The 18,333-nt window shown below is 38.6% G+C and overlaps 1 protein-coding gene across 1 annotated transcript in view; it reads left to right on the top strand.

The window, feature by feature from the left end:
- The window catches only part of COL6A5 (collagen type VI alpha 5 chain), a 143,306-nt gene extending 133,619 nt beyond the window's left edge, over positions 1 to 9,687 (top strand). Inside the window, exon 41 of the mRNA XM_082684413.1 lies at positions 8,886 to 9,687. Coding sequence (XP_082540539.1) covers positions 8,886 to 8,905 — 20 coding nt within the window. The 3' untranslated portion in view covers positions 8,906 to 9,687. The remainder of the gene's footprint in view (positions 1 to 8,885) is intronic.
- Positions 9,688 to 18,333: the final 8,646 nt, after the last annotated feature.

The raw sequence follows: 18,333 nt of genomic DNA, 5'->3' as shown, positions 1-18,333 counted from the left end.
TTCCTAGGCAATGTAAGGAGGTGTTTCTGGACCTAGAGTTAAAGGGAAAAATGAAAGATGGAGAACAGGAAGCTATAGTAGGCTCTAGAAAAGCTATTTACAATTTTTGTTGTGTATCAAAACTACATGGGAAATTACTTTAAAATAAATATTCTTGGGTGTCTACTAAAGCTGAAAATATACATATACTATGACTATCAACTTTAATGTATATGCCTTACAGAAAATATTTATATTCATCAAAAGTCATGTATTAGAATGTCCATAAAAGCATTATTTGTAGTCCCAAAGTGGAAAAAAAATGCCCAATAGCAGGTATGATAAATCAAATTTGGTATGATTATATAATGAAATTCCATGTATGTATACAGTATGTATGTACAATATTAAGTATGTAATATATATCACTATATTAATACACAATATTGTAATATATACTAATATATAATATATATCAACACTTCATATATACATCTATACTATATGTATTAGATATGGGTATAATTATAGGCATAGCTAGTATATAGATATTGAACAGAATCAGTAAAATAGGAGAGATGAGAATAGAGGAAATATAGAAAACTATAGAAAGGGAAGGGACGTGTAAGAAAAGAAAAATCAAATATAAATACAATGAAATATCTGTTTCCAGTCAAGATGGACTAAGCCCATATAGCCTCTCTCTCCCACTGATCACAACTGAGAACTCTGGAGAAAACACAAAAAAGCAATCTCCTGAAATCTCTGAAAAGAAACAAAAAGCAGATATGTTATAAAGTTTCCCATTGTCTTTTCTGTTTCCTTTTGTGGATTTGGCCTGAGGCCAGACCCCAGTCCTGGAACTGTGTAATGGCAGTAAGGCAGGAGGCTAAAACTCAGTACAAACCCCATGTTTGTGGACAGAGAACTAAGAAAGGGGCCCTTGTTTGTAAGAGGTTGTGGAAGAAATCCCCATTTCCCCTCTCTTTCCTCTCATTTAAAAAAAAATTTTTTTAGAAGACTTTACTTATTTATTTGACAGAGAGTGAGAAAGCATACAAGCAGGGGAGGAGGCAGAAGAATAAGGAGAAGCAGGGTCTCCACTGAGCAGGGAGCCTGATGCAAGGGTCAATCTAGGACCCCAAAATCATGACCTGAGCCAAAGGTAGCTGCTTAACCAACAAGCCACCCACACACCCCTCCTCTCACTATTTTGCCCACTGTTTTGCTCTGAAAGTAGGCAAAGTTTGGAGCTGAGTAGAAGGCTAGCTAGCTAAAATTAAAGAGAAACCCTGTTTTTCTGGCCAGAGGAACTAGGAAGAGAAACCCTGTTGGCCAGCATGTAGGATAGATAGCCCCAGAGAGAAGAGAACTGGAGAAGGGATCCTCTAATTCTAATTATGGGAGCTGCATAAGCCCTGGGCTCTCCACTATGCTGTGCATGGATGGGGAAGACCCAGAACAGGATAGCAAAGGCTTTGGACATTAAACTGAGGATAGAACCACTGTTCATAGGAGGTAACACAGCACTTGCAACCTACCGGTTGATTGCCTGCTGACAAAAAATTTAAAATTCTACACAGTATCATATTAGGATTTAGAGTCTATACAACATAATAGTCAAAATGTTCATGATAAAACCTAAAACTAGGCAACATACAGGGAACCAGGAGATGTGAACTATTCTCAAAGGAAAAGACAACAGACAAAGCCATTGAAGCAGCTATGTTAACTATGCTCCATGAGATAAAGGCAAACAACCTGAAATGAACAGAAAGGTATTCTCAGCAGAAATGTGTGTTGATGAGCACTGGGTTTTATATGCAACTAATGGACAGGCTCAAAAGCAGAAGGAGGATGACAGAGGAAAGACTCAAATAACTTGAAGATATATTAATTATATAATCTGAAAGGGATTTTTAAAAATGAACAGAACCTGAGAGACTTGTAAAAAATTATCAAAAGGTCTAACATTTGTTCTATTGGCATTCTAGAAGGAAAGTAGAAAGAAAAGAAAGTTAGATTCAGTCAGAAGAAAATACGTATTAGAGGAAACCATGGACAAAAAATTCCCAAATTAGTAGAAGATATAACTTTACAGAGTTTAAAACCCCACTCAAGACACATCATTAACTGCTAAAAACAAAAGATAAAGAAAAATCTCGAAGCAGCTAGAAAAAATCTACATATTACAAAAGAAAGGAACAATTCTTCAAATGATGGTAGATTTCTCATAAGAAATCATGGAGGCTGAAAGATAGTGAAACATTTTTCTTTCACATACTGAAATCAAAGGACTCGGAACACAGAATTTTATATCCAGTGAACATAGCCCTCCAGTATGAAGACAAAATAATGATACTTCCAGATAAAGGAAAACTAAGAGGATTTGTTGCTAACAGACATGTGCTAAAGGAAAGCAGTGATGGGAGAACCAGGGAGTTAGGGTGAGGCCAAATGACTGAGGATCAGAGGGCTGAGAGAACATACTGAGGAGGGGGCCCAAGAGGGAAATCAAGGAAGGGATGAAAGGGAGGCTGGTTGAGTGAGAAAAAGTGGCAGGTACCAGCTGCAGCTCACCTGTGTACAGAGCCATACTATCTTTGAAGGTAATTTCATGTAAATTATCCCACTGAGTTCTCTCCAAAACCCTGTGTAAGAGACAGGAAATAATACCCCTCATATTTGGATGGAGAAACTGAAGCTCAAATAGGTTTAGTACCTTTCTAGGACTTGACCCTAGTCTGGCAGGTCCTGATTTAGTGTGCTTTCCCAATACTGGAGAAAGGAATCAGATCTGAGATAGAGAAGGTGGATGTAAGAGGAAATATCTTAGCTCAGACTACCATAAAAAATACCATAGACTGGGGGACTTAAACAACACTAATTTATTTTTTCATGGTTCTGGAGGCTGGGAAGACCAAGGTCAGGGCAAGAGCCAGTTTGGTTTTAATGAGAGCTCTCTTTCTGGCTGGCAGACAGCCACTTTCTTGCTCTGTTTTCACATGGTGAAGACAGTCCTAGGGCCACTTCCTCTTCTAAGTTCACCACTTTTATCAGATTTTGTCTCCATCTTAAAACCTCATTTAATCTTAGTCACCTTCTTAAAGGCCATATATCCAATATAGTCATGTAGGGTTTCGACATCTGAATTTGGGGGGACACAATACAGTCCACAGCAGGGGATATAATTAACAACATAATTACAGGAAGAAACCCGATAAATCAGCATTGCCCAAGCTTGACTATGGATTATAATGACCTGGGTATTTGTTGACAGTTCCACAGTCCAGCCCACACTCTACATCACTTAGATCTCTGGGAGGGAGACAAAGACAACATTTTTTTTTTTTTTTGAAGCCCCAGAGCAATCCCAATATGCATATAAGTTTGAAAAACACTTCTATAAATTTCTATTCAATCAGTCCTGTTACCTAATCTTAATACTTAATCTCTTGAGGTGAGATTGCTGCTGAAAATGATAAGTTTGGTAACTCAAAAGGATTATCAAGTGACCATTACTGAGATCTTTTTTGTTTGTTATTATTCTCCAAAATTTCTTTCCTCCAGAAGTTTTCTCCATTTTTCTACTTAATTATATATCCTACATCCAGAAGTTGATGATGTCTTTACTCATTTCCCTCTGGGAGTGCTAGCCAGTAACTTGATTGGGTGACATTTGGCCATCTCTTCTCCATGAAGTCAGTCTGAGTCTCTTTAGGAAATGTCAGTTTGGCTTCTTTCTTGGAATGGAATCATGCAAGATTAGAATTTGAAAATGGAATGACTTTAGAAATCACTGAGTTGTCTTGTATCTTTTTATAGGTAAGGAAATGGAAGTTGCAGACATCTAAAATTGTCTTACCAAAGAATATTCACAGCACCTAGTCCAATACCATTTCGTCACAAAGACACATACCCTACAATTGTGTTTCTAGAACACAAATAATCAATGGAAAAAAGATAATAAAATATTTATCTGAAAAAAATTCATTATCTGTTTTGTTGAAAGATTGGAGATGATACATATGAAGGTCAAAATACACAATGTGCTTGGCATATAATCAGCTAGGATTATCTTACATGAATGATCTAAGTCTGGTAATATATGTGGCAATTAAAAATAATCCATTGTGAAGGATGATCAGCCCTTATATGTTGATCTTGCTATGCTTATCTTTGTTTTCCCAGAGAGCGTGAGCTTTTCTTTTCACCTACTCATTTTTCTGATGTTTAGATTCTATCCATCTACTTAATGTACAGATTATTTTCCTCATTAATGTACATTTGCAAGGTTTTAATGTGGATTTTTAGGAAGAACAACTGCATTCCTTTTCCCATTATACCACATGAGGGCTTGTTTCTTAGTCTTTATTTTTCTAACATCAAGAAGAGTATTGCTCAAAGCGTGGTCCCTGGACCATCAACATCAGCATCATCTAGGAAGTCATTGGAACTGCAGATCCTTGAATCCTACCAAAGACCTGCTGAATCAGAAACTCTGGGGTTGGGACTCTCCAGATGATTCTGATGCAGGCCAGGGTTTGAGAACCACTGACCTAGTGTTAGAAATATTGAGCCTAAATTAGTCTTCTTTAATGGGAGTCCTTTTGTTAGATATTAATAGGTAATTGGGAGAAATTTTTCTTGTAAAACACTGATAAGTAGGTATCATTTTTGCAGGACTTCTTAGTGCCTTTATTGGGCTAATCTTCACTGTGTTTCTGAGAGAGAGGCTACTGTCAAACCATTATGACCACAGAATCTTTTATCAGGGACTAGTGTTCTATAGAAACCAGTTTGGGAAACAGTAGTTAAAAGAGTGAACCCAGGGGCCACTGGATAAGGATATGGATTTGACTCCTATTTCTGCGGTTACTGGTCATGTGATCCTAGGCCCATTATTTTGCCTTTCTGAGGTTTCATTTCCCTACCCGTAAAATGGCCAGAATAATGGAGCCTACATCGTAGGGTAATATGATCCTTAAATGAATGTAAATTGCTTCAAATATCACTTTACATAGAGTGAAACCTTAATACATGTTAGCTATTATTTAAAATGATGATGATAATGACAGTGGTGATGACAAATGGCATTAGAGCTGATGGCCATGGTGGAAAGAATGCCAGATTAGGAATGAGGAGATTGGGATGCTAATTTTGGTTCTGTCACCAACAAGCTTTGTGATCTCAAATTTTATCTTGGTCTTCAGCTTTTTTATTTGTGTAATGAGGAGCTTGGGAAGGCCAGTGTTTTTCATACTAAGGGGCATGCAAAGACTTCCCAGGGCATGGATTTCTAAAAATTAGTCTTTTTTTTTTTTAATATTTTATTTATTTATTTGACAGACAAGTAGGCAGAGAGGCAGAGACAGAGAGAGGAGGAAGCAGGCTCCCTGCTGAGCAGAGAGCCTGATGTGGGACTCCATCCCAGGACCCTGGGATCATAACCTGAGCCAAAGGCAGAGGCTTTAACCCACTGATCCACCCAGGCGCCTCCTAAAAATTAGTCTTAAAGGACTCTGTCTACCTGAGAATGTCTCTATTTGAGGAATCATGGAGGGTCTCCTTTCCTGCATCCCCTTTTACAAATGTCCCCCACCTCATTTAAAAAAAAAAAAGGCATATTTCTCAACCATCCTTTTTTTTTTATGATTTTTTTTTTAAGATTTTATTTATTTATTTGACAGAGCTCACAAGTAAGCAGAGAGGCAGTCAGAGAGAGAGGGGAAAGCAGGCTCCCCGCCAAGCAAGTATCTCGATGTGGGGCTTGATCCCACAACCCATGACCTGAGCCGAAGTCAGAGGCTTAACCCACTGAGCCACCCAGGTGCCCCTAAGATTTTATTCCTAAGTAATCTCTATACCCAACATGGGGCTCAGACTCACAACCCCAAGATTAAGGGTTGCATTTGCTTCCAATTAAGCCTGCTAGGCATCTCTCTCAGCCATTCTGAATCTGATTCTGTGCTCTGCCCAAATGTAAACCCTCCTAGGGAGGCACAAGGTAAGGAGGGGGGAGCATGTTGTCAAAGAGTCATTTTAAATACTGGATCTGTAGGCCTCCTTTAAGCCAGGTAAGGCTTCAGTTCTTTCCCATCCTGTACATGTTTCTGTTAAGGAAGAAATGTGCTGCTAGAAATGAGGTATTTGAATTCATGTTTTGATGTTTGAATTCAGTTATACTATAGAGTAAGGACGGTAGGAGTGATGATAAGTTTCATTTAATAATCTGGCCTGCTCCATTCCCCGATCTTGGCAAAAAACACCTCTCTTCAAAGGGAGAAAACCATGAGAACAAAGCAGAGAGCCTATAAATGAAGTATCAGTGGAGAGCAGGCATTGTTTCATCAGGCCAAAAAAATCATAACAAAAACCTTAATCATTTACCTATCTTGGAATGGAATCATAAGTAAGACATCATCACAGAGACCCTCAGTAACATACTTATTTCAGTTGGAAGACCAAATCTCCCAAATGAAAAAGCGATGTTAATTGGTTTTACTGTAAGGGCTAGTTCTGCCAATTAGGCTATATGGGGATATGTCCCATCAAGAGAATAAGCCAAGTTGGAGCCTCAAGATTCTGAAGGAAAGGGGCGCCTGGGTGGCTCAGTGGGTTAAGCCTCTACCTTCGGCTCAGGTCATGATCTCAGGGTCCTGGGATAGAGCCCCACATTGGGCTTCTCTGCTCGGCAGGGAGCCTGCTTCCTCCCCTCTCTGCCCACTGCTCTGCCTACTTGTAATCTCTCTCTCTCTGTTAAATAAATAAATTAAATCTTTTTAAAAAAAAAGATTCTGAAGGATAAAATACATAAAACAGATTATAAGAAATATTATTTTATCAAAAAATACAGTAATAGCATACATGTGAAGTGTGCTTTATTTATCAATATTAACATTTTCCAGCCACATTTTAGTGTCTCAGGTTAAACACCATACCTGTAAGTGAAAGAATAACTAACTAGTATTATTAATAGCCATTTGATAAGTTCAATGAAGTGTTTTTGGGTGCATTTCCCAGAAGTGAGAAAATGTCATCCAGTGACAGGGTAATAGATTCTTTTGTAAATAAAAGCTTTTTGAAAGATTACTGGGTAGTTTTGGGCACATAACTCAGAATTCAAAGAATTGTTTGGTATTGCTATAATAAAATTTCTTCAAAACCCATCTGTCTATGTAAACAATATTTATCAGTGCTTAAAACTATAACAATAAATATTAATAGAATTAATATTAAGTTTTGCATCACTTGGGGTGCCTGGGTGGCTCAATGGGTTAAAGCCTCTGCCTTCAACTTGGGTCATGATCCCAGGGTCCTGGGATCGAGCCCCACATTGAGCTCTCTGATCCACAGAGAGCCTGCTTCCTCCTCTCTCTCCCTGCCTGCCTCTCTGACTACTTGTGATCTCTATCATCAATAAATAAAATCTTTAAAAGAAATGGCATCACTCTAGCAGTAAGTTGTACTAGTAAGTAAAAGTAATAGCTAAAAACTATCCATCTCAATAAGAAATGCATTTCCAATAAAATTTTTGACTTTTGTTTTGATAGAATTACCAAAATTTAAATATATATGCTGTTTTGATAAATTGTAATGGTATTCCATCAGAAAATGTTAACACATAGAAGCTTATAGTTATAGGAAATAAAAATCATGTGCTTAAATATATTTTTTGATGCAAAGATTTATGATTAGGCAAACAAAAGATTTTAAAGCATGTAAATATATTACAATTAAATGAAATTCTGTGTGGGAAGTGGAATGGAAATACATGTTTAAGGAGAAAAAGGAACACTACAAAATATCTGACTTTGAAGCATGAGCATGTTTACATATATTTTCAATGGAAAATGGGTGCTATCAAATCCTTGTGCTATATATACTCTATTGAGTTAATTAAAAGAAAAAGGTGGCAGTTTTATTTCTAAATGTGAGTTTTTACACTATGTCACAAATTACATCCTTTTCAAATGCTTAAACTCATAATGAAAAAAATAATTAGATGTTAACTTTAAAATATGCACGGCAAGTGTACATGACTGTTTCCTTTGGGATGGGTATGTAAGTAAGTCTGAAGATAAGTACATGGGATCATCTCTCACATCCTGCCTTGGGCCAGGTTCCCTGGAGCTGACCCTGCAGTGAGGATTGTGTACTTGCGATTTATGGAGATGGCACTCACTCACAGGAGAAACTAAAAGGGAATGGAAGAAGCATGAGAGGGAAGAAGTGGAAGACAAGCAAGGGTGTCATCTCAGGCAAAGTACCATCAAGTACAGCTTTAGCTTGCTACACGCAGATACTCCAGCATGTTGAGTTATACTGCGGAGTCATCCTGACCTGAACAAAAGAGTCAGGCTTTCTCACTCTCTTGGTAGATCATCGACAGGTCAGGGGCTGTGACTTCCCAGGCACTCATGATGCAGGTGATGGAAACCACTCCAGTGGTGGGACAGCAGCCCTCCTAAGAATAGTAGGTGTTGATGCTAAAGTGAAAGCTCACACGAGGGTGGTTAGGGAGGAGGAGGGAAGAAGGACAAGAAAGGAAGGCATTTTGTCCTAGAAATTAATGCTAAAAAAGAAGATTAGAAGGATTCTGGGCAGAGTCCTTGCTCTGCACATTCCTTCCTGCTCTGAAGCAGTGATACCAGCCACTGAATGTGCCAAGTGTGGAATTTCAGATGATGAAGGCACCAACATTTTCCCAGGAAGAATCACATTTATAGTTCTACTTATATGTTGCTCATTTGTATAGATCATCACATCACCCTTTTATTTTGACTCTTGAAAGCAGCAAACTATGTGTGTTCAATTCATATGTGGCAAAAGAGGAGACATAATAAACAAACATAATAAACAAATCCGGTGACTTTAAGAACAATTTATATTTTTATATTTTGCAGATGGTGAGGACTCAAGATGATCATAGCAGAAAAGGAAGATCATTCCACTGGCATTCTAACCAGAAACTACAAGTCATCTGTCAGAAGTGGAGTGGTGAGGGGCAAGAACTTTTCATGAAACCAATTGGCTAATAACATGCTAAATTTGTTCTGCTTCAAATCTGAAAGGGAGACTTTTCTGAGTGAAGACATCAATAAGCATAACTGAGAAACTAGGAATGATTTCATCTCTTCCGAGAACTTGGACAACTGACCAGGAAAAGCTGATGGAATCTTTTCTTCGAGAGCTCTGGATGGTTCAGATAGCAATATGATGCTATATCTGCTTAAAGAAGATTTTTGTCATGATTTTCATCGCATCTACATCTCAGATGGGGCAGTTGAAGAAAAAGCAGTTAGAATTAGAATTTCCTAGGAATGTCTCCTATCTCCTCATAGAATGAGAAACTCTCGTCCATCTCTTCAATTCTGGTACAGCTGGTGAATCCAGCCCTGAGTACCCTACAAAACCCACCTGGCCAGCTGCTGCCACCACAGTCAATGTTTGCTCTTTACCAGAACATTTAGAAAAGAATGGATTTCGTGAGAAAAAAAAAAAGTGAAATGAGGCTAATTTTATGAATGGCTATTTTGTGCTGTGATCATTTGTTTTACATTTAACATGCTTTGCTTTATATGCACTTGGTTTTTGCTGGGAAAAAAAATTATGGAAAAAATGAATATTCTATATGACCAGAGCTTTCTTGGGAATTACAATGGAACAAGTGACAAGTTCTAGAATAAAAGCAAGTCTGAGCTGGAAGCGTATTCTGTTCATTTTTAACTACCTGTCATCTAACCCAGGCCCACTGAAACACCAGTACAGGATTAAACATATTTGGAATATATATATATATATATATATATATATATAGTAATAAACCAATAGTGAATTCATTTTTTAAGTCTTTCAATTAGGACAAGGCAACTAATAATTACCAAGCAAGTATATTTTGCATATTTTTAAAAAGATTTTATTTATTAATTTGACACAGAGAGAGAGAGATCACAAGTAGGTAGGCAGGGTGGGGGGTGGGGGGAGTAGGCTCCCTGCTGAGCAGAGAGCCCAATGTGGAGCTGGATCTCAGGACCTTGAGATCATGACCTGAGCCAAAGGCAGAGGCTTATCCCACTGAGCAACCCAGGTGCCCCTATTTTGTGTATTTTTTTAAAAGATTTTATTTATTTGACAGATCACAAGTAGGCAGAGAGGCAGGCAGAGAGAGAGAGAGAGAGGAGGAAGCAGGCTCCCTGCCGAGCAGAGAACCCGATGTGGGGCTGGATCCCAGGACCCTGAGATCATAACCTGAGCCGAAGGCAGAGACTCAACCCACTGAGCCACCCAGGTGCCCCTATTTTGTGTATTTTTAAAGTGACTCTCTTCATAGGGTAATAGTACTGGCAATTATGTACTTTTCCCACATAAAATCCCTCAACAATACTATTTTTGTTTGAATAATTTTAAAATAACCCAATCAATTAAAGCTAGACTGTCAAAAGTTTTGAAGTACCTACATATTGCTCTCTGGGAAGTTCTAAAGCAAACTCTACTCTTTACTAAAGTTTTGTTTTTCCCTAACATATGTGCACATGTGTATAAACGTATGTATGAGGGGCACCTGGGTGTCTCAGTGGGTTAAAGCCTGTGACTTTGGCTCAGGTCATGGTCTCAGGGTCCCTGCTCAGCAGGGAGCCTGCTTCTCTCTCTCTCTCTGCCTGCTTCTCTGCCTACTTGTGCGCTCACTCTCTCTCTCTCTCTGTGTCAAATAAAATCTTTTTAAAATTTTTTAAAAATTATTTAAAAAATTTAATTATAAATAAATAAATAAAAATAAATGTATGTATGAGGAATACATCAGATCTCTAAACATGAAGATAACATGGGTTGTCAAGAATGCGAAGCCTAAGGAACTCAGCTTTTGCTGATGGGACTGTGGATTGTTCTGTCTTTGAAAAGCATGTTAGCAGTTCCTAGCAAGGTTGATGATGCATATATCCTACAACCCAGCTGTCCCCCTACTGGGTCTATATGCCTGAAGAAGCTCTCACACATGTACACAATGAATCAAATGAAAATATGTTCACCACAGCCTTGTGTGTTTCCCTGAAGAGTTGAAATCAACTGGAATGTCCTGAAGGTGGTATATTGTACACTAAGCTACATCTGCAAACAGTGGACAAACAAGGAAGATAATATTGAAACAAAAGAAGTTGCAGAAGGATATATTATGACATTATTTTTACAACATTTTGAAACCTGAGAAGCAATATTACCTACTGTTCATGATTGTTCACAAGTGTAGTAAAAACATATATAGTACCACCCATATAACACCAATTCACGATGCTGGTTACCTTTCACTGGGGAAGGGCAAAAGAGGAGTCCAATTGTCATTATAATGTCTTATTTCTTAAACTGGAAATTAGAAAAATGATGTTCTTTATTTTTTATACATTTTTGAATGCCTGACATATTTCATAATTTAAAGAGTAAGCCCAGTCATAAAAATAATCATAAAATTCAATGCTGTATCCAACATCATGTTAAGAATTGTGAGAAATTTAAAAATATGTATACCTGGGCACCTAGGTGGCTCAGCTGGTTAAGCATCTGCCTTTGGCTCAGGTCATGATCCCAGGGTCATAGGATCAAGTCCCATGCAGGGCTTCTGGCTCAGCATGAAATCTGCTTCTCCCTCTCCTTTTTCCTCTCCCTCTGATGCTCTGAGCCCTGCTTGTGCTCTCTCATTCTCTCTCTTAAACAAATAAAATCCTAAACTCATGTTTCTATAAAACATAAAAATAATAAAAAATAAAAATATGTATAACTCTCCTCACCCTCGATGAGTTTGCATTTAAGGCAAGGTGGCTAGAGTTAGGTAACATCCTAGAACAATGGTTCTCCTTGAACACCAAGCACCAGGGAAACTTGCCCCATCACTGGTATGCCACATAAGTTTGATTAATATATAAAATTAGTTTATGTTACCACTGAGTGTCCATTCATGTTTCATGTGAATTTTGTGTCTGAGAGGTCACTTCAGGTTGTACAGCACAATTTGATGCACATAAGAGATAAGAAGAGTGATAGAAAGTGACATTGTTTCACTGGAGGAACAATTATACTCTAAATATAAGGAGCTTTTAAAGTAATGTGTAATATATTTTGGACATTCCAGCCCCAAATATAATACTTGGGTGTGTGCTGTGGGGACAAAAACGTTGAGAACCAAGAGCAGAGAATGACCATAGGATGATGAAAAATATTGCACATGAATTCAGAGTGAGGCTGCTAACTAGAGCCAGTAATTGCTTTGGAAGTCAAAGGGGAAAAAAATCACTTGGGATTTCAATAATTGGAGGACACTTCAAGGAATAAAAGGAATCCACACCAGGTCTGGACTTACAGATCATTAACTCTATCCTTCCAGTTCCTTTAAGATAACAGTACAAATGGGGCGCCTGGGTGGCTCAGTGGGTTAAGCCGCTGCCTTCATCTCAGGTCATGATCTCAGGGTCCTGGGATCGAGCCCCGCATCGGGCTCTCTGCTCAGCAGGGAGCCTGCTTCCTCCTCTCTCTCTGCCTGCCTCTCTGCCTACTTGTGATCTCTCTCTGTCAAATAAATAAATAAAATCTTTAAAATAAATAAATGAAAGATAGCAGTACAAACGCCTTCCATGCCTTAAAAAACTCTGCAAAATCTGACCTTTGCTCACCTTTCCTGTCTAATCTCATCCCTCGGCAAGGAATCTCTTCCCCTCAGTGCGTCCTTTTTCTGTGCCAGCTCTCACCTGCTTGGGAACATCGCCCATAAACTTTGCAAAGCTGGGCAGTAACCGTCCACCACACTGCATATTCTCCTAGGGCTGGATCTCTCCCTTTAGGTCTTCATCAGAGAGGGTTATAACAGCTTGTCTAATTCACTTGTCTATGTCCCCAGGAGGCACCCAAGTGATCACCCCTACTTGCCCATCACTGTTCCCCAACACCCGGGAGGCCGCCTGGCACTTAAAAGGTGTCTGATAAAAATCTGATGAATCTTGAAAGATAAATACAGTTTGGTTTGATGGTGAAGAAGGAAACTGGCATGAAAAATGACAAGGGGACAAAACCCAGCAAAACCTCTGTGTGTGTGCGTGGGCGCATGCACCCGCCCTGAGGCAATGGGCGGTGTGTGAGTAGGGTATAAAGGGAGCCAGTGTGACTGGATTGGATATCTGGGAATTGGTGGAAGCGAAAAGTCTTTTCTTAAAAGCTTTAAGAAAAAAAAAAACAAAAAACACAGCACACTTTAAAAAAAATCTTGAATCATTCCATAATAGCCCATCTATTTAATATAGAGTGACCTGTAATCAAAATTGCATGTCCTCAAGAAGGAGCCATGGCACATGCAGAAAGTACCTATTTTCCTAGAGTTTCTGTGCAGAAACAGCCCATAGCTGAGCACTGCAGCCTTATGTGACATGGGCACTAAATTGTAGAACAGCTGGTCAGAATTACAGATGACTAAGAATCCTGTGATTATCTCAGAGCAACTTTATTTAACATCTTGAATCTGATTCCTAAATCTTTTATCTGAGTGTGAGCAGTGGGGTAGAGAATTTGAATAATCATAGTTGAAATTTGGTGCCACTCTTACAGGACTCACCCACCTCGACAGCCCGGGAGCAGCTCACCTTGTGGCACACTTGGAACTTAGAGTGGTATGTGCTTGTTAACTATTTTTAGTTTGGGCAGGGAAGGGAAGAATGACTAAGCCCTGTCTTGCTGATCCTGGCTAATCTTGTTGGCCTCCCTCATTTCTTTCCAGCTTCTACTTCCCAAACTGAATTTGGATTGTGTGTTGAGAAAAATTCCTGGAACAGCTAGAAGTTGTCCTCTCCACAACTGCAGCTGATAAGGAAGTTCTCAGTTCCTATGATGAGAACAACAGCTGTGTGGGGGCCTGGCTCATGAGACGCCTGTTTACGGTCTTTTACAAGAGTATTCACAACTCCAAGATGATGGGCTATGATGAGAAGAGATTAGTTAATAGACTAGTAAACAGCATAAATCATCTTTTACCTTCTCAGTTACTAGCATTTCTACAAAGTAAAGAAGTTTTTTCTAGTATCACATATATTGGTCTACAAGTACTTTGTGTTTCATGGTTTTGGGGGCCACAATCCTAACTACTCAAGGTGTAGCTTATGGACCATGAACCAGCAACATCAGCATCACCTGGGAACTTGATAGAAATGCAGAATTCTTGGGCTCCACCTCAAGTCAACTGGGTCAGAACCTAAAAGTAAAATCTCCAGGTGATTCATATGCACATCTAAGTTTGAGAAGTACTGGCTGAGAATTCACTTGCTGGAAGCTCTGTAAACGAGTCGAAGCATTTTACAGACTTTCAGCTCATACCATTTGGCATGCCTTATGCCAGAGATGGGGAATAGAAAGATAAATAACAAGGCGACATATGCCTTGAGCTCATGGTCTCTAGCTGGGAAGACTGACCCAGAAAGAGGTCATTTCAATGTAACATAGTCAAGCTAAGGTGAGGGTATGCAGAGAGCACTGTGATATGGAGGACTCCTTAGCCCAGACAGGAATCCCAGAGAAGGTTCCTTTGAGAAGAGGTTCTTTGAACTAAATGAAAATGATTGGATACAATTTAGTCAAACAAAAATCAGGTAAGTAATCCAGCAAAAAGCAATTGTCTCTCCCAGCTCTTTGTTCTTAAAATAGGTTTTTGTTTAAACCATAAGCTCCGTCATCTTCATGGAGAAGGGAATTGACTGTATGGATTCGGTATCGCTAACCCAAAGTTAGGAGTGACGGGAGATGGGCATAGAGAGGCTGGCAGAGGCCAGCCAGAGAGAAGCCTATGTGCCATGGTGGAGAGCTTGGATTCTACTCTGGAGGCACCAAAGAGGGAGTGCGGTTAGACTTCATTACAGCTGGTTCTGGCTGAGGAGGGGGAGGGGATTGAAAGAAATAGAACCAGGCACAGGGTAATCAATTTTCTAGGCAAGAATGGACTGTGGTGCTCATGGAGATGCATAGACATAAAAAAATATATATATCTAAAAGGAACAATGAGTGGGACATGAAAATCTACTAATCCAGACAGAATAAGGGAGGAAATTGGATATCTAGGCCTGTGGTTCTCAAACTTCAGTGTGCATAAGAAACCCCTGGAGGGTTCCTCACCTCTAGTTTCTCTTTCCATAGCCCTGGAGTGAGGCCCTGGAATCTGCAGTTCTAACAAGTTTTCAGCTGGTGTCGACACTGCATGTCCTGGGGCCACATTTGAGAATGACTGTTCTAGTGTAACTCAATGATTCTCACTTTTTTTTCCTTCTAAGTTTTTATTTAAGTTTTACTTAGTTAACTAACATAGAGTATGAAATTGATTTCAGGAGTATTTCAGGAACTTAGTGACTCATCACTTACCTGTAACACCCAATGTTCATCACAACAAGAAGAGCCTTTTTTTTTTTTTTTAATTAACACGTAATGTACTATTTGCCCCAGAGGTACAGGTCTGTGAATCATCAGGTTTACGCATTTCACAGCACTTTGGTAGCACATACCCTCCCCAATGTCCATCACCCAGCCACCCTATCCTTCCCCCAACCCCCTCTATTCCAAAAACCTTCAGTTTGTTTCATGAGATAAAGAGTCTTTCATGGTTTGTCTCCCTCCTGATTCTATCTTGTTTCATTTTTCTCTCCCTAGCCCCCAAGACCCCCCACCCTGTCTCTCTGATATGAGGAATTTAACAAGCGCCTTTCTTAATGCCCATCACCCATGTAGCCCATTCCCCCAACCACCTTCCCTCCAGCAACTCTCAGTTTGTTCTCTAACCCTAAGGGTCTCTTTCGGTTTGTCTCCTTCCTCTCCTTCCCTCCCCCCACCCAACACATCCATCTGTTTTGTTTCCTAAATTCCACGTATAAGTGAAATCATACTGAATTTATCCTTTTCTGACTCACGTCACTTAGCACAGTACTCTCTAGCTCTAGCATGTTGTTGCAAATGGCAAGATTTCATTCCTTTTGATGTCTAAGTAATATTCCATTATATATATATATATATATATATATTCCCTTCCCTTGCTATATATATATATATATATATATATATATATATATATATATATAAAATGAAGACATCCAAATGGCTGACAGACATATGAAAAGATGCTCCACCTCACTTGGCATCAGGAAAATACAAATCAAAACCACAATGAGATACCACCACCTCACACCACTTAGAATGGCTAAAAATAACACAAGGAACAACAGGTGTTGGCAAGGATGTGGAGAAAGGGGAGCCCTTTCTCTCTCTCTCTCTATATATATATATATCTATATATATGCATATATATCTCCATATATATGCATATATGCATATAGATCTCATATATATGTGCATATATATATGGAGATATCTATCTATATACCTATATATAGATCTATATATCTATATATTTATATATATCTAGATATCTATCTATATATGCATATATATGGAGATATATATGCATATCTACATAGATATGCATATATATATATGGAGAAAGGGCTCCCCTTTCTCCACATCCTTGCCAACACCTGTTGTTCCTTGTGTTATTTTTAGCCATTCTAAGTGGTGTGAGGTGGTGGTATCTCATTGTGGTTTTGATTTGTATTTTCCTGATGCCAAGTGAGGTGGAGCATCTTTTCATATGTCTGTCAGCCATCTGGATGTCTTCTTTGGAAAAATGTCTATTCATGTCTTCTGCCCATTTCTTAACTGGATTATTTGTTTTTTGGGGGGGTGTTGAGTTTGGTAAGTTCTTTATAGATTTTGGATACTAACCTTTTATCAGATCTGTCATTTGAAAATATCTTCCCTCATTCCGCAGACTGCTTTTAGTTTTGTTGATTGTATCCTTCACTATGCAAAAGATGTTATCTTGATGAAATCCCAATAGTTCACTTTTATTTTTGTTTCCCTTGCTTCCAGAGGCATGTCTAGTAAGAAGTTGCAATGGCTGAGGTCAGAGAGGTTTCTGCCTGTGTTCTCCTCTAGGATTTTGATAGTTTCCTGTCTCATGTCTTTCATCCACTTTGAATTTATTTTTGTGTATGGTATAAGAAAGTGGCCAAGTTTCATTCTGCATGTTGCTGTCCAGTTTTCCCAACACTATTTGTGGAAGAGACTGTTTTCCATTGGATGATCTTTCCCACTTTGTTGAAGATTAGTTCAACATACAGTCCATTTCTGGGTTTTCTATTGTTCCATTGATCTATGTGTCTTTTTGCCAATACCATGTTGTCTTGATGACTGAAGCTTTGTAATAGAGCTTAAAGTCTAGAATCATGATGCCTCTAGCTTTGCTTTTCTTTTTCAGTATTGCTTTGGCTATTTGGAATTTTTTGTAGTCCTGAACAAATTTTAGGATTGTTTGTTCTAGCTCTGTGAAAAATGCTGGGAATATTTGTATAGGGATTGCATTAAATGTGTAGATTGCTTTGGGATCTTAGACATTTTAACAATGTTTGTTCTTCCAGTCCATGAGCATGGAATTTTTTTCTTCATTATTTGTGTCTTCTTCAATTTCTTTCATAAGTGTTCTATAGTTTTCAGAGTACACATCTTTTACCTCTTTGATTAGGTTTATTCCTAGGTATCTTATTGTTTCTAGTGCAATTGTAAGTGGGATTAATTCTTTTATTTCTTTTTCTGCTGTTTCATTATTAGTGTATAGTGATGCAATCGATTTTTGTACATTGATTTTATATACTGAAACTTTGCTGAATTCATGTATTAGTTCTAGCAATTTTTTGGTGGAGTGTTTTAGGTTTTTTACATAGAGTATCATGTCATCTGAGAAGCCTGACTATTTGATTTCTTCCTTGTCAGTTTGGAGGTCTTTTATTTCTTTTTGCTGTCTGATTTCTGAGGCTAAGACTTCTAGTATTATGTTGAATAATACTGGTGAGAGTGGACATTCCTGTCTTGTTCCTGACTGTAGAGGAAAAGTGTTCAGTTTTTCCCCCATTGAGAGGGATATTAGCTGTGGGTCTTTCATATATGGCTTTTATGATGTTGAGGTATGTTCCATTTATGCGTGCTTCGTTGTGGGTTTTTATCAAGAATGGATGCTGTGCTTTGTCAAATGCTTTTTCTGCATATATTGAGAGGATCATATGGTTCTTATCCTTTCTTTTGTTAATGCTTATATCACATTGATTGATTGATTTGGAAATATTGAGCCACTTCTGCACCCCAGGAATAAATCCCACTTGATCAAGGTGAATAATTCTTTTAATGTATTGTTGGAGTCAATTTGCTAGTATTTTGTTGAGGATTTTTATATCCATGTCTGTCAGGGATATTGGCATGTAATTCTTCTTTTTAGTGAGGTCTTTGTCT

This window comes from Mustela nivalis, assembly GCF_964662115.1.
Source record: "Mustela nivalis genome assembly, chromosome: 1".
Taxonomy (NCBI): Eukaryota; Metazoa; Chordata; class Mammalia; order Carnivora; family Mustelidae; genus Mustela; species Mustela nivalis.
This window is presented reverse-complemented; position numbering and strand designations above follow the sequence as displayed.